This window comes from Aulonocara stuartgranti (assembly GCF_965226115.1).
Source record: "Aulonocara stuartgranti genome assembly, chromosome: 5".
NCBI lineage: Eukaryota > Metazoa > Chordata > Actinopteri > Cichliformes > Cichlidae > Aulonocara > Aulonocara stuartgranti.
Genome location: NC_138943.1, coordinates 5176834 through 5192231, shown reverse-complemented (window position 1 = coordinate 5192231; position 15398 = coordinate 5176834). Strand labels below are relative to the sequence as shown.

Sequence of the window (15398 nt, the reverse complement as noted above, 5' to 3'; positions counted from 1 at the left end):
AAACAACCCTGAAGGATATTTAAATATGCTTGTTCAAATTTATAAAATAAAAATCACATGTTTTATCAATTATATTTTAAAAAATAGACTTTTTTTTAACAAAAGTTCAATTACCAAATTTCTTCTATATTATTGCTACAATAATTAAAGCCTATTGGACTGCTATGAAAACACCTTTTAACTGGATCTGCTTTGCACGTGTAATTTTGAACATGATGAAGTTGTTTTTGTTTTTTTCATGTGTTGAAAAACAAACAAACAAAAAAAACGTAACAGCAGCAGCGCACTGTCCCAACATAGCTGACAACACTCCCATAATGCATTTATCTTGTAAAAGTGGCAGTATTAGAACAAAGGATTACTCAGATTATGAGCTTTCATACGTCCTCATCTCTACTCAGTATTAGATTACTCTGACACACAACTGTGTCGTCCGGCCTGCAACCTTACAGCTGGTAAGGATAAAACAGAAACAGATCAAACGTAACAGGACGGAGCAGGTTTTTATGTTTTTAGGGAGCCAAATTTTCAGATCATAGTACTTTAATTTTAAATTACCTTCATATGAGAAACAGTTATGAAATGTCTCTTTTAAAAAAAAAAAAAAGCCAGTATTTGATCAAAGAACACATTAACTGTGTTAACAGTTTAATAGTACCAGAGTAATAATTAAAGTATTTTAACCTGTATCAGGGTTTGTAGTATAACAAGATACAAACACACAGCATCTGGAAAACTTTGCCCCACCGCGTCCGAGCAGCTCCGCTGTGTGACAACACACACGCAGACACACACAAATCAGCGAGCAGGATTGCGTCCCTAAAAAGCGCCTCTTTCCACATCTCCTCAAATCTATTCATGTCCAAGCAAGTTTTCAGAAGTTCAACCACCATGTCTTTACACAAAAGTAAAAAATGAAGACGCTCAAAAACCTTTACAAATACAGAAAATGCACATTCCCGAGAAGCTGATTAACAGTAAAACTGTAAAACAGGAAAACTGTGAAAACAAATTAAAAGATTATTAGAAGTTTACAAAAAAAAAGGATACATTTTAAAATTGTAAATTTAAGTATTAAATCCTTAAATATAGTTTAGTGTCAATTTTACTGACAATAATTTGGCCATTTATTAACACTTAAATTTGTTTTTTCAGATTTACAAAAAATGCAGTTTAGTATTTTTTTTTACGTTAACAGGGCTTTAAATTGTGTCTTTATTGTTGCTGCAAATCTCACTGCAGACACTCAAACGTGTCACTTAAGGCGCCTGAAATCAATCTCAGCTGCACGAGAGAAAACTGAAGCTTTACAAGCCTCTGAAGCACCGAGCCCACTCAAAAAAATAAATACAAAAAAACCCAACAAAAAAATGGTCTCGGTGCTTCCTCAAGGTGGAGGTAATAGGTAGGTGGGGGGAGGGGGACGGTGCAAGACTTGAGGGGGTTACCGCTTCTTTGTACGTTAGCGCTTCACACTGCGACGAGCAGACCAAACCGAAGGCTTCGCCAGCCGATCCTTAATCAAACACACACCACATCCAGAGAGAGAGGGAAGAAAGAGAGAGAAGGCTATGTCTGACATTACAGAGCTGCTCCAAAAATAGCTCCCTGGCGCCCTGGCCTCCAGCTTGGTTGTCATGGCGACAGAACCACAGGCGCTATAAATAGACAATCGGCTCCAAATCTTGTGCTGCTGGAGAGAGGCCAGAGAGAGGGAGAGACAGACAGAGAGAGGAGAGGGAAAAGAAGGGAAGAAAGGCAGAAGAAGGGGACAGAGAGGAATGGAGCGAGCAACAAAGAGACAGAAAGAAAGAAATTCAGGGAATGGAGTGGGTTAGAGGAAACAGAGGGAAAAGTGCGCGAGAGAAGAAAAGGACAAAAAAAGAAGGAAGGCAATTAAAGAACTAACACACGAGGAAAACAGAGAAAAGTGAACAGATTATAAGAGTAGGAAAGGTAGGAGGAGACGAGAACAGAGTGAAAGAGAAAGACAAAAAGAGAACGAAAGAGAAGAATCAAAGATAAAAATAAAAAAAAATGAACAGGATAGTGAAACATTAATAAAAGAATGGAAAGTTTAGAGGAAAAAAAGAACATAAAGAGAAAAGTAAAAGGAGAGCATAAAAACTTTAAAGAAACTGACAAAGATGGGAAAGAAACGTGACAAAAAATGAAATTAATTGATGAACAAATGATCAGAAATCAAAGAATAAAAGAAAGCAAAAAAGAAACAAACAAGAGCATGAAGAAAACTTTTTAAAGCGAGACAAAGCCCAGAGAAAAGTCACGAAGAAACCTTAAATGAGGCATAAAAATGAAGAAAACCCCCCAAAGGACCAGAAAGGAAAATACAAATCCTGTACAGTAAAGTAAAAAAGAATACAAAACTCAATGAAAGAAAGACAACGACAAGAAGAAAAATAAAGGAAAAGTAACTAAGTAAACACGAGACATCTAAACAGCATTCAGAAAAATCACAAGACGGCGAGATTACAGCAGCAGCAGCAAAGTTTCCCACAGCTGCCCGTCTCCAAACACATTTACACATTTAACATCTGCAGCTTGCACACACCTGGAAATTTCATTTAAACATCTTCAGGATAACACACAGTGACACTGCCACCCCATCAAAACACAAAAAAAATCAGTTCGTCTTTGCCCCCATCCCTCATCTCCCCTCCCTCCTCCTTCAGGATGAGTCAGAGACTCAATCTCAACCATTTTCTGTCCCTGCACAAACACCGCCACACATCACGGAGAGACAGAGAGAGGCGAGAGCAGAGGAAGGACGGGGGGAGAGAAGAGGAGTACGAGGGTGCCAAAGAAGTACTTTAGGGGGACTCTGGCACATTATCGCTGGGATAACGTTTCAAAGAATCCACAATTAATAAACACGGTGGTAACTCTCGGCCGGTATCATGGCCAGGCGGCACAAACGTAACGTCTCTGAGTGACTTCTCCTACAGTTACAAACACCCCCAATTTAAAAAAAAGACACTCCTAACATTTGAGAAGAAGAAAACCAAACAAAATATATAGCAGAGATTAAAAATCCACTACATCTGGTGTTGCAAATCTATGGCGTGGCGCTGTTTATATTATTTTATGCAAAATCCTGACGTTATTTTGCATTATAGATGGCACAACTAATTTTTAACAAAGTAATAGAAAATTACTTTCCCCCCCAAATACATTATTACTTTATCCACTTTAATATATGAACAAATGGAACATTAGCATTTCATTGGGGCTCATGTTTAAGATTCTATGTATTTTTTTTGTTAATAAAGTGTTGCATATGGAAGGAATGCTTCATAAAATAATGCATAAAAAAGTCTGTTTCGCAAGAGTCCTTCAAAATAAAAGCCTGTAAAAACAAAACACCTTCACTCCCAGCTTCAGGTCAGGTACTCCTCGTCATATTTTAACACAACGGGTACCTCTATACTGTCATTTAAAAATAAAAAAGCAGTCAGACAATAAGGTAACAGGAGACCTAAACAATATACAACATCAATATCGTTCTGGTTCAAGAGACTAAATAATTAATTTATCCAATTTTACGTTGTTCCGTGTTTACTAAGCCACATACCAGGAGCTGTGCACCGGCTACTATACCAGCAACTTGTCCGTGTCTGATTACAGCAGTTTTTTGGGGTTTTTTTTTTTTTACTTGACCTCAGTGTGTCAACATGGCTGAAAAGCTCAAACAATTATGCTTGCCTTACATGCTTGTGCATATCCTGGAAGAAAGTTCACGCTCTGCATCAAATCATTTTTATCAATCGTTTAAAAAAAGAAATAAAAGTCGGTCTGACAGCTTCAGCAAATGCTTAAAAAACATTTTCTCTCAAATTAGCTTTCATTTATATTTTTCACAGATTGAGAATAAAAGCAGCTACGTAATGTGTTCTCGTGAACTCAATTAACGTTATTTCACTTATTATCTGTTTCCTGACAGCTCCACTCCACACTGAAGGTGTGTGTAAGGAGGTGAGACAGGAAGAAAGAGGGTAGGTAAAGAAGAATGACGGTGTAAATGACAGCAGGGTCAGACAGATGAAACAAGACCCCTGCGGAGGAATTACATGAATAATGTACTTATTTTTGGATGTACAGTTTGTTACATGTTACAAAGTCAGGGAAGCAAATGTTTAAGTTCAGGCTGATGTTGCCTTAAAGTTAAAAGAATGATCTCCAGTCAATTTTTTCCTCTCGGTGTGAGGAACAGAGCTTACAGGAAAACAATCTTCATATGATCAGCAATGATCATAAACAAACACAAAATGATTCATGGTATTTTCAAAAAATCCACAAAAGGTGAAGACTGTGTAAAGCTTACAAAGGACTTGTGCTAAAGTATGTACAGCTTTGTTCACTGTTTCCAAATATGCAGTTGTCTCCAACTGGTCAGCAACATCTCATTATTGGCTTAGTTTTCCATAACTTCCTTTTGGCCACATGTTTGCATTATTTCTTTGTCTTTAGGCCACAAGTACAAGCGTCTTTCTACTTCTCATTTGAAGGAAGGGCTCAGATTTGGTGGCAATCTGCTTTATAGAGATGGAGGAGACGATGCCTCTGCAGACAAAAAGCAAGCTGCCACTTAGCTTAGAAGCATATCTGTCTCTGTCCAAAGATTAAATCTGCTTACCACCCACACTAAAGTCTTACAAAACATGGAAAAAAGGTGTAACCTTTAGATGTTTCACTGAGATGACAAGAAGCTACAACTAAGGACATGACTTTAAAACAGTTAGTTGATCCTCCAATAAGCCATAATAATATCAAAAATAAAAATAAAATAAAAGAGGTGTATTATAAATAAATATTTGCAAAAATATGTGCAAGACTCGACATATTTAAAATCAGGTACTTATTCAACAATTAATTGTGATTTCTCTTAATTTGGTAAATTAATGAGGAAAAATCCTGAAATTTACAGAGGTTTAGGTAAAAAAATAAAATCTCAAGAAAAATGCGTGAAATTTATGATATTATTGAAAAAGTTTGGGAATATTTTTGAGCAATATGGCAGTATTTTCAAAAGATTAGCCATGCTGCACTTTTTACAATTGCATGTTGTCATACAATAAATACCACATAAATAAAAGAAACCACACAAATATTTAACCCTCTCTGAGTTAACAAGTATCTAACACTTAAACAAGTCTCTCTTTTTAATCCCTCTCTTTTTTATGGCATCTTGTTGAGTGTCCTGTAGCCACAGAGCCTCCTCCACACTGCCATACTACCTGGCCAGATTACCCAGCATGCCCTTAGGGGAAAAAAATAAAGCAAACCTTATATTTCCTAAAGTTTATAAAATTGGGAACAGCAGTCAGATACATTTCAACTTGATCTTTGATCCAATTAAATCTTTCTTAAAATAATAATATAATTTGCGCTCACCATACTGAAGCTTTGGACAGGTGATATTCCCCTTTCACAGAGGTTTTTAAAAATGCTTTACATTTCTTATGATGATAAGAAATGTAAGGGTTATTATAAAATAAACACTTATTGCTAACCCCAACTGCAAAAAAGACTATATTTGAATAGTCCATCTTATATTAGGAATGATGCTGCATGCCATTTGAAGTGGAAAGTCAGAATTCCACTGGATTTTCAGCTCAAACGCCCCCTCCAGTTGGACTTCCCACTCGGAAAGTCAGCAAAGTCACACCAACTCCAACTTTGGAATCCAACATGGCAGCAGCAGTAAAACTGTAGAAAGTGCAGTCTGTACTACCACTGTTGTGTATTTGTGACTCGCCAAATAAGGCCTACAAAACCTCTAACGTCCCACTTTGACATGATGTGGAAGCTCGGCAAAAATAAAAGCAACTTTTCTTTCTTTTAAACATCTGTTTCTTATAAATTTGTGTCTTAAATCTCAAAGAATCCCTCTTATTTTCTGGATATATGTACCATTTTTGTCTTGCAAATTTTACCACTGCAAGCCTGGATATTTGCAAGGTTAGGAATATTATACAAATAATATAAGAAACTTAGAATAATACCCCTGGCTGTACTATGCCCATAGATTTGTGATTTATGCATTTGTCTGACATGCAAAAGATCCCTGGTTCAAGACGAGCAGGAGACAAAAAACCCTCGGAGATTAGGTCAGGAAGGATAACCAGCATAAAAATCATAAATCAAGTATGGGAAGCCATCCACTGTGGCATGCTGTTTGTTAGCAAGGGAGCGCCCAAAAGAAGCTTGGATTCGCCTTTGTTATGTGTATGAGGTAACAGAGTCTGTGAAGTGATGAGTAAAGCAATTTGAAAAAATAAATAAATAAAAATTACGATTTTTTTCTCTTTTCCACTTATCTTGAAAATTCTTACACTTACAGCGACACTTACACACTGCTATACTGTATATGATGAGACAATAGAAACCTGACAAACCCTTCGCCTCAGCCCTGTTGGGCAGAGGGGGCAACGAGGCACTGAGTGGACTTTGCATTTGAACATCTTACAGTTAGAGTGCATCCTCAATGCATAGGGGAAAAACAGCAACAATAATGATGCATCACGGCGGAGCATGACGGAGCAAAAGCTTCAGTGACTTCCTTCTAATCACACAGAGACAAAGCATCAGTGCCATGTCAACTTCTTCTTCCCTTTTTTTTCCTGATTTTATCCCCCCCCCCCCCCGATCATGACACGGGTCAGGTGATCTTTGCAAAGAGAGAGGCAGGAGGTGTACATGGTGGGCCTCACTTTTCCTGTGCTGATCCAGGGTTGACATTTTCATTTAATGCTAACAACCTTCATCAATAATGCTGAAGTTGTCTCTCTCTTCTAACACAGTCGCTCATTCTTTCTCCTTCTGCAGCCTGCCTGGGTTAAAAATAGCTCTCCCCTCTCTCTTTCTCTGCTTCTCCGTTTACATAAGCACACAGAGGGGGGAGGGGAGCACTTCCGGTCTGGCCACCCAGCCCAACATCTGATCCATCATAACACTGGGGCTGCTGGGTGTGGAGAAGAGGAGAGGAGAGGAGAAGAGAGGACAGAGGAGAGGAGAAGGGAGGAGAGGGTTCCTGCAACAGAGGAAAACCCTCATTCAATTTCAATCTCTCTTTTCGATCTTTTGTCATTTTCAATCGCTGTCTCTCCTCAGATGCGTGAAACGCCGCATGTGTTCAATCACACTTCTTACAGTGATGGTTTTTCATGATCATCTCACTGACAGCCTGTGCTGTCAGCCCACCCGCCTCCCACAAAACATAAGAGTGCCACACACACGCAACTGTGACTGCGACAAACAACTGTGGTCGCATTTGCAACATGGAAATGACATGCATACACACCCCCCAATGACAACATACGCTCACAAAGACAGTAACTGAGTAACTAAAGTAACTGAGTACACTCATCAAAAATACGGCACAAAGTACAACTTCACATGCAGTAGAACTTCTAATTCTACTTTTTGGAAATGTATACAGAATTCACTCCTCATTCATTTGATTGCTTGAGTTACTACAGTGAGATTTTATGTAAAACATGCCACACAGAGCTGAAAGTGGACTTGGTGGCATGTAGTCCCTACAGATTAACAGTAAATCCTGGGAGGCAAAGTCATTCATTAAGCGTTTCATCAAATAGTTGATTTAACTATTTGTAACATATCAAAAGTCTTACAATTTGAACATGAATTTGTGCAGTACAACTTTACTTTTTGCTTCACTCCTTCCTCTTTTGATCTAAACCCAAAGGTTAGAAACTCGATAACTAATTATATGTGAAGCAGTTTAAAAATAGTTCCCCCTTAACCGGCTGCTACAGTAAAATATGCCATTTGAATTCATGCATCACCGTTATATCTAGTCATTTATTGCATGCTATGACCATGCAATAAATGACGAATATAATGCTATGAGAGCTTTTATATTTGATACTTGCTTTAAACACACAACGACAAATGAAACAGTCAGCACACGTCCCATACTGACGCATGTGATCGTTTTGTGTCTTATAATGAAGCCAGACTGACCAAAGACCAAAGGGAAAGATAACGTGCTTGGAACAGCAGAGGGAGAGTCAGGCGGCACGGGTTGGGGAAGTTCAAGCTAATGTTCCTCTAAATATGTTCCAAATTTCAATGCAGAAAACACAAAAAGATGTTCCAGGAAGATTAACCAATTCCCCATCAGTGAAAACACACACACTATCACCATCCAAAAGGTCTGCACTTTGTTTAGCAAAGACTAACCAGAAATCCACCTGACAGAAAAAAACCAATTGCCAGCACATGGAAACGAAACCTTTCAACAGTCCAATTCACAGCAGGAACATCTGTAACCAAGCATCATGGAAACTTTAGATTGGGTGAGCACAAATTTTAGTCAGAAAATGACCAAAATCGCAATTAATTGGTGCGACCAACACCGGCCATCTGTGATGCTTCTTTACACCCATGCTAGCAGCTCTTTGAGGCTTTATGGAGGCATTGAGGTGCTCTAAGCTAAATGCTGACGCTATGACACTAACATTTACCGTTTTTACTACCTTAGCTTAACATTTAAGCTAATATTTGCTAATTAGCACAAAATAGGAACAATAGTTGAACCAATGCAATGAACACATTTTTACTAATTATGCCACAGTTTGGCCTGACACATTAGTGGCTGCTTGAGGGAACTGTGACGTCAACACAGCACCATAGTCATAAATGTGAGCACAAGAAGTAGCAGTGTACTTTTCAATGATAAACACTTGAATATCAAGCCTTTGCCCACATGCTGTGCGTGCCTTCATTTTCAGTTTTTCATGTGCACAAAGTTATTGTCTGTAGGATTCAATATTTCTATAAAGTTTTCTATGTGCTGGGGTCTATTGCTACCTGTTGCTCTGGCATGCTCTCAACAGCACTCGTTACCATGTGGAAAATCCATGTTTTAATAAATAAGCTATGTCAACACGTGCATGGGTAAGTGTCAAAACTGAGAAGAAAATTTAAATGGTCATAATAGTATGCAAACAAAGCGATTGCTAAGTTTTAAGCAGGTTTTTTTTTTTGCAGAACATATAATCGCAGGCTTCAGGTTACAAAAGCTAGAAGGTGCATGGCAAACCAAAACGTCACCAAAGGACACTGCACACCAGCAGCTGTGATGCCATTTTTGGCATACACAAGCCACAACTGCAAGTATAGACTGCCTGCAACATTTCATACTGAAAGTGGCTTTAACCTTTATAGAAAGGTTTTAGTCCAAACTACAAAGGGAATCCCCTGGTGTCCCCACAAGGGAACTATCCACTGGGGACAACTAACGTGAGTCAGAGGTTTCATATTAACCAATTTAATGGTAGCTCAAATATTTCAGTCAATACTAAAGTGGTGGACCAACTAACAAAATACCAACACCATAACAAAGTCCACAAATCCTTTAAAAAAAAAAAGAAAAAAGAAAAGAAAAAAGAGACAACACATCATTATTTCCAGCCTAAAGAAATGATCTACAAAACTACTAAAATAAACTAGCCAAAATAAATACACTTGACAAAGTAGCACTGCATTCATTATCACCATTTATCTTCACACATTGAGCTCACATAAACCACAGGGAAACAACCCAACCCAACCCCCCCCAGAGCACACATTAAATGGTTTATATGTCTCACCTTTGAGTGTCAAAACCCGAAGAAGGAAGTTCTTAGAAATGTGCCCGTATTTAACTGCTAGTGTACGTACAGAGGTGAAAATAGTATAAGAAAAGCAAAGACTCACTATTGTGCGCAGTCGATGAGTTGATATTCGTTGGACCTTTCCCAGCATGCCCGCACACCTTCGTCCTGCCAGAGGATCTTTGCGTGGTCATAAAACTCCTGAAAAGACAAAAGCTTGTTTGGATCAGCAACACATCTGAGATCTGCGGCTTTCTGCGACTGGAAACAGGGTAACTGATTGTAAAAACAAGAATTACCACCTTATGGTTGTTAACCTCCACCAACACCTGAAGTTGCATTAATTAATTTCAATTACGATTTACAATAAATCAAATCTCCCTCCCTATAGTCATGCGTCACATATCCACAAGGTTTCTGGGAATGCACGGGCGTGTTTGGAGAAGTGCACGCCCAGATTTCGGCAGGTGTGTGGAGAAACTACAGCCAGACATCATTATTATCAAATGAGACAAAATATTTCTGATGTCCTGATTTTTAAATAACTGCAACGTGATCTAATTTGCAGAGACGCTTATCTCCAACTTTTCCCCATTTTTGTTCACTGTGAGGCGAGGGGACCATGAAGGGCGCCGGACAGACAGGTTAGACATTTTAAACAAAGTAGAGCCAGTAAAAGTTAAGACTTCATACCGTTTTAGCAATTCAGCTTACATCTGTCAACTTATGTTACCCAGTTACAATTGGCTAAATCACCCAGTGTTGTATGTCAGATGTTTCTTTGTGCTGGAAGTGATAAACTCCTAGTCTGTATGTTCCTCACTTTCTCTCTCTCAACAGCGCATGTTTTTGGATTTTTGGGGGCCTTTTGGGCCACGCATTATGCATTACAGATGTTGGATATCATTAACTTACAGGGCCTTTCACACAGGAAGCAACATGTGCTGTGTTGACCTCCAAAAGTTGAGCAAACAGTCCAAAATATGTGCTAAGCTAGCCTTAACACATAATTGTTTGCAACTACATGTAGCGTATACACGTTCTATTCGTCACACAAATGTTCACTTCAATTCAGTTCAGTTATATTTATATACCGGAAAATCATAACAACCGCTGCCTCAAGGCGCTTTATACTGTAAGGTAAAGACCCTACAATAATAAAGGGAAAGCAGTTAAAGTTGGTCAAATGTGACTAACACTTACTGCTGTCGCATTTAGTCAGCTTTTGCAGGACATTCTGATGTCACAGTGAAGTTTACCTTTGACCTTTTAAATATAAAATGCCATCGCATAATTATTTTATTGGATTAAGCATTTGTTTATATTTCCTGTGATGTCACTGTGACCCTGATCACTATAGTGTAATCAGTTTAACCGAGTTCAGTTTCATGAAATCGCCTGAAAAGTGTTCAAGAAATGTAGCGTTTACAAGGCGGGATACAGAAGGACCGACAAACTAACGATCTGCTCTTAATATTAGTGACTAGTTATACATGAAAAAGTTGAGTGTGATCTTGGACAGGCCTGTGTCCCTTTCTTACAGCTGTATTTTTCATCTGGTTCTCGATGGCTGAAACCGTTTAAGGACAGCCGAGGGGTCAGTGATACACCCCAGCTTAGTTTGGAGTTAAAGGCCGGCTCGCCGAGGAGCAGCAGATGAGCAAACTGATATAAGCAGGAAACAGAGCAGTTCACAGAGTTCATGTAGAAACGGAGAGCTTTGTACCAACACAAGGCTAGACTGTCACTACGCAGGGGCCTATCTTCACTGTGATCTAGAATTGTCACATACAATGGAGACAGGCACAAAGAAGCCATTATGAGACATAGAGTTAAACTGTATACTATTAAAAAAAATCAGGAAGGATTAAGTAGGATAATGGAATGAGTAGAAGTCATGGGTTATCAGCTGAGCCTTTCACTTTAGAGAAGTGGCCTTTTGGGTAATTTGTACGTTCTGTATATGAGTGGCAATCTATTGTTAGTGTGTGGAAAGTAACATAGACAAAGTTACTGAAAATCGCCATAAAAGTGTTACCAGCTTCAGTGTAATTGTTAACCAAATGCTGGGCACTGTGTTTTCCACCTATCACTGCAGAGTTGGTCCGACAAGTAAAGACTAGTTAAAGGCTATGAGCTGGGCTAGAATCAAAACACTCTGAGAGATATAACTTGCTATGTAGCAAGTCCAGTATAGCTAGGCTTCATCTACATTAGCTGGGGAGGGTGGGTAACTAGCTCTCTTTGTTAACCCATTCTTTTTTTAGGCTCTGCGCATGCTCATGTAAAAAGGGGGCATTTGATGTATCCCTTGACTATTCCTACAAACAGAATTTAAAGACTGAATGTTGCCTACTTCTGACAGAGGGATAGGTGATTAAGATACATACAGGATATAAGAAATTAAACAAAAATGCAACAAATAAAGAGGACATGGGATTGGGGTTTTTTTTTTTAAATTATGGTACGCTATCAGAAGCTGCTGTGTGTTTCTAACTTGATGACTACAAAAGGTGCAAAGTGTGAAACTATAAAACATATTATAGGCTACTCAGTTCATTCAGGTGGGTCACATGACCTAATGCATGAGTTGTAGAAATAAGTTTAATTCGTCACCAGATCAAAGTGAACACGATTTTACTCATAGGCTAAAAACACAATTAGCTGCAGTTCGCAGAGTATAAAACAAACTTGGGAAAGGTTGGCAGCACAGGGCCTTTTGCATGTTCGCATGTTCCCAACGAGTCTGCTTCTTAAAGGTATGGATCAACAGGTTACATGTATAAAACACATTCCTTCTGCAGAAAATCTTTATCGCTCTTAGAGCACGCTCTAAACGCGGTGATTCTGAAACGACTGTGGTAATCTAGCTAAGTTCAATTAGCGCACAAAACTTTGGCTTTCAGCTCGGCATTCCACAGAAACCCACTACCGGTAATCTTGCTTCATAGTACACTCATCTGAAAAGTTAACCCTGGGAACTTTTTATCTTCTGACATGTTGCACAAAGTGAGATTTTGCACATGACATAAATGTTTGGCATTAAGGTGCTGTCACACTTTTTCAAAAGGCACTGCTCAACTCAGGAAACAGTTGTTACTTAACAGAAGAACTAACTGGTCATGTATCCGCCACTGCAGTTTTTAGAATTTATTTTATTTTACGCATGTGGATTTTAACTTTAACGTTTCGCTGTATCCGATTGATTGATCGTCCCCAAAGTGCATGCATACAGGTGAACTGTATGCACTTACTTGTTGTCTTTACACACACAGTCTTATTCATTATTGTTATTTTAATTTATCCCTGTAGACTGTGGGAAGAGCTCAGAGCAACGTTTTGGACGTGCTGGAATTCAGAAGGTCTAATGATCGTGACAATGACATTAACTTCCTTCTGAACCAACTTAGAAAAACTGAATGTAATGACGTAAAAACAAGTGAGACTGTAATTGCATCCTGGATTTAAGGGCTTTGAATTTATAGTTTAGGATAGCTAAAAGCTGTGTCAGCTGGGAAACGCTCTAATGCTCCTCCAACCCTAAACTGGATAAACAGTTAAGAAAATAGAAGCAGATGAACATTTTTCAGAATAAATGATCAATCGAAAGCAATAAGCACCATTTGAAATAAATTGCAGCAAAGAAAAAAAAGTGCACACAAAAACTTTTTATAAATATTGCTAAATATAATTTCGTTTAATAATTTGTTTACCCTGCCAAAAAACAAAAACCCAACAACTACAAAGGATGTAATTTGTTATCATGATCAGCTCAACTACAAAAAGAAAAGGCCAAAAGAATCTAATAATTAAAATAACATAAAAAAGTGGGAAAGTTTAAATCTGGGTGAAATCTGTATCCATTGGTTGTTTTGTCAGACCAGCTTGTAAATCAGCTAACAATGTTGGTTTTAAGAAGAAAAGAAGTGTTTCAGTTAGGAGTAACAACTAACTCACTTATTCTCTTTTTTAACTTTATATTATATTTAAAAGGGTTCCTACAGAATTAGAATTAAAGTATCATTTATATGTTTTAGAAGTGTATGTGTTTATTAAGGCAGGGGTGTCTGTGTGAATGACTAAGTCTTTTATTTTTATATATTATTTTTAATTGCAAATCAATACACTTAGACAATGAAAAATGATAAGAGCATAAAATAAAACACAGATAAATCTTTATGCCAAATCCACAGATGACCTCTATTTATTTCCCATCCTTTTTTGATGCATCTCGGCCTTATTTACTTTTTCATGGTCACTTTCATTTAAAGACTTCCTGCATATTTGTTACTGTAAAACGAAAGTGAAGGGGTTGGTGAATTTGTAAACACACACACCCCACCTGTCTGTCCTGAAAGAGGGATCACTCCTTTGCTCCTCTCCCTGAACGTTCCTTTTCTTTTTACCATCGAAAGGCTTTTAAGGATAGGGTATGCTGTGTGCTGCAAACAGCTGAGCACAGGTATGCAAAAATCAGTCTACAAAGACTAAGTTAGTACAAAAGTTTTTCTTTTAAAATGGAAAAAAAAGTTCAGTGCTTAATGTTTACAAAGAAAAAGTAATTTTAGTGAATAATAATTATGAGGATTGTTGATTAGACATAAAGCTTCGAGGGGAAATTCACAAAAAGCCTGTGGATATTCAACACAAGCCCTATGCTTATTGTCTGTCTACAGTGAAAGGCAGCGTCAACCAGTCAAACTGGTTTCCAGTAGACCCTAAGGCCAGGCAAGGGGGAGCGGGAAGAGGAGGCAGCTGAGGAGGAGCCGACCCCATCATTTCTCTTTCCTTAACAAATACGCGTTCAGATGGACAAACTGTTCAATTTTTGATGCTCTTTAAACACTGCTTTAAATAACCAGCTATCACTGTGAGCTTTTCAAAAATCACAGCAGTACTTCACTAACAGCACTGCCTTCACGTTTGGATTTACTGTAATCCTCAACACCCTAAAATTAAAAAGAGTTCTGGTTTTTCCCTCCTGCAGTGGAAGTCTAGTGACGGACGGACAGCCCGAGGGAAGGGTCAGCTCGAGATAGGCCCACATAATAAATTTGCCATGACGTAACAGAGACAATATCAGGAGACTTCCTTTTGCTTACACACAAATACGCTCACTCTTTACTGGAAACTCAGCTGTAAACGACAAATGTACAAGACAAATGTACACGAAAGGAGCAACCAGTTTAAACACTAAGGCCACCATGCTGGAAAAACACAGACTCTGTGTTCTTTTCCCTCTATGTAACCGCTCCCCTGTTAGACAACAACTGAGTAATGCTGCACTCAGGAGTTTCATTTATTTTCTGCTTATAGAGATTTACTCATCAGTTAATTTGACCTATATACAATAAACATAGAAAGTATAAGATCACAAAAAAGAAAAGCTGCAAACTCACATTTGGGAAACTAAAGTTAGGGATTTTTTTCCTCCCGTTTATCAGAAACTATCACTATTAAAGACCCGGTTGTTTGAATCCCTGCTTTAACAGTGATTGTCAGCTTCTCACAGATGGCGTCCCAAACGCAAAGGACGTGTTTTTCACTGTGTGTGGTTGCATGATCATAATCTTATTGTCAGATTTGTCAGCAGATAATGGGGATAGTTATAGGGCCAAAACAAAATATTCATTCACTTTAAACATGCATTTACTGAATGTGTTAAAAACAAAAACAAAAAAAACAACAACACTTTTTTTGAATGTATGATTTCCTTAAATTTTAAATTAGTACATAATTTAAATGAAAAACAACCAG

General features: G+C 38.2%; 1 protein-coding gene across 4 annotated transcripts in view; it reads right to left on the bottom strand.

Moving 5' to 3' along the window:
• Positions 1-15398, bottom strand: part of LOC309707119 (guanine nucleotide-binding protein G(s) subunit alpha-like) — a 58748-nt gene that overhangs the window by 11270 nt on the left and 32080 nt on the right. For all 4 annotated transcript variants that reach the window (XM_082534249.1, XM_082534248.1, XM_082534250.1 and 1 more), the window contains one exon: positions 9745-9842. In XM_082534249.1, the coding sequence (XP_082390375.1) occupies positions 9745-9842 (98 nt within the window). The remainder of the gene's footprint in view (positions 1-9744; positions 9843-15398) is intronic.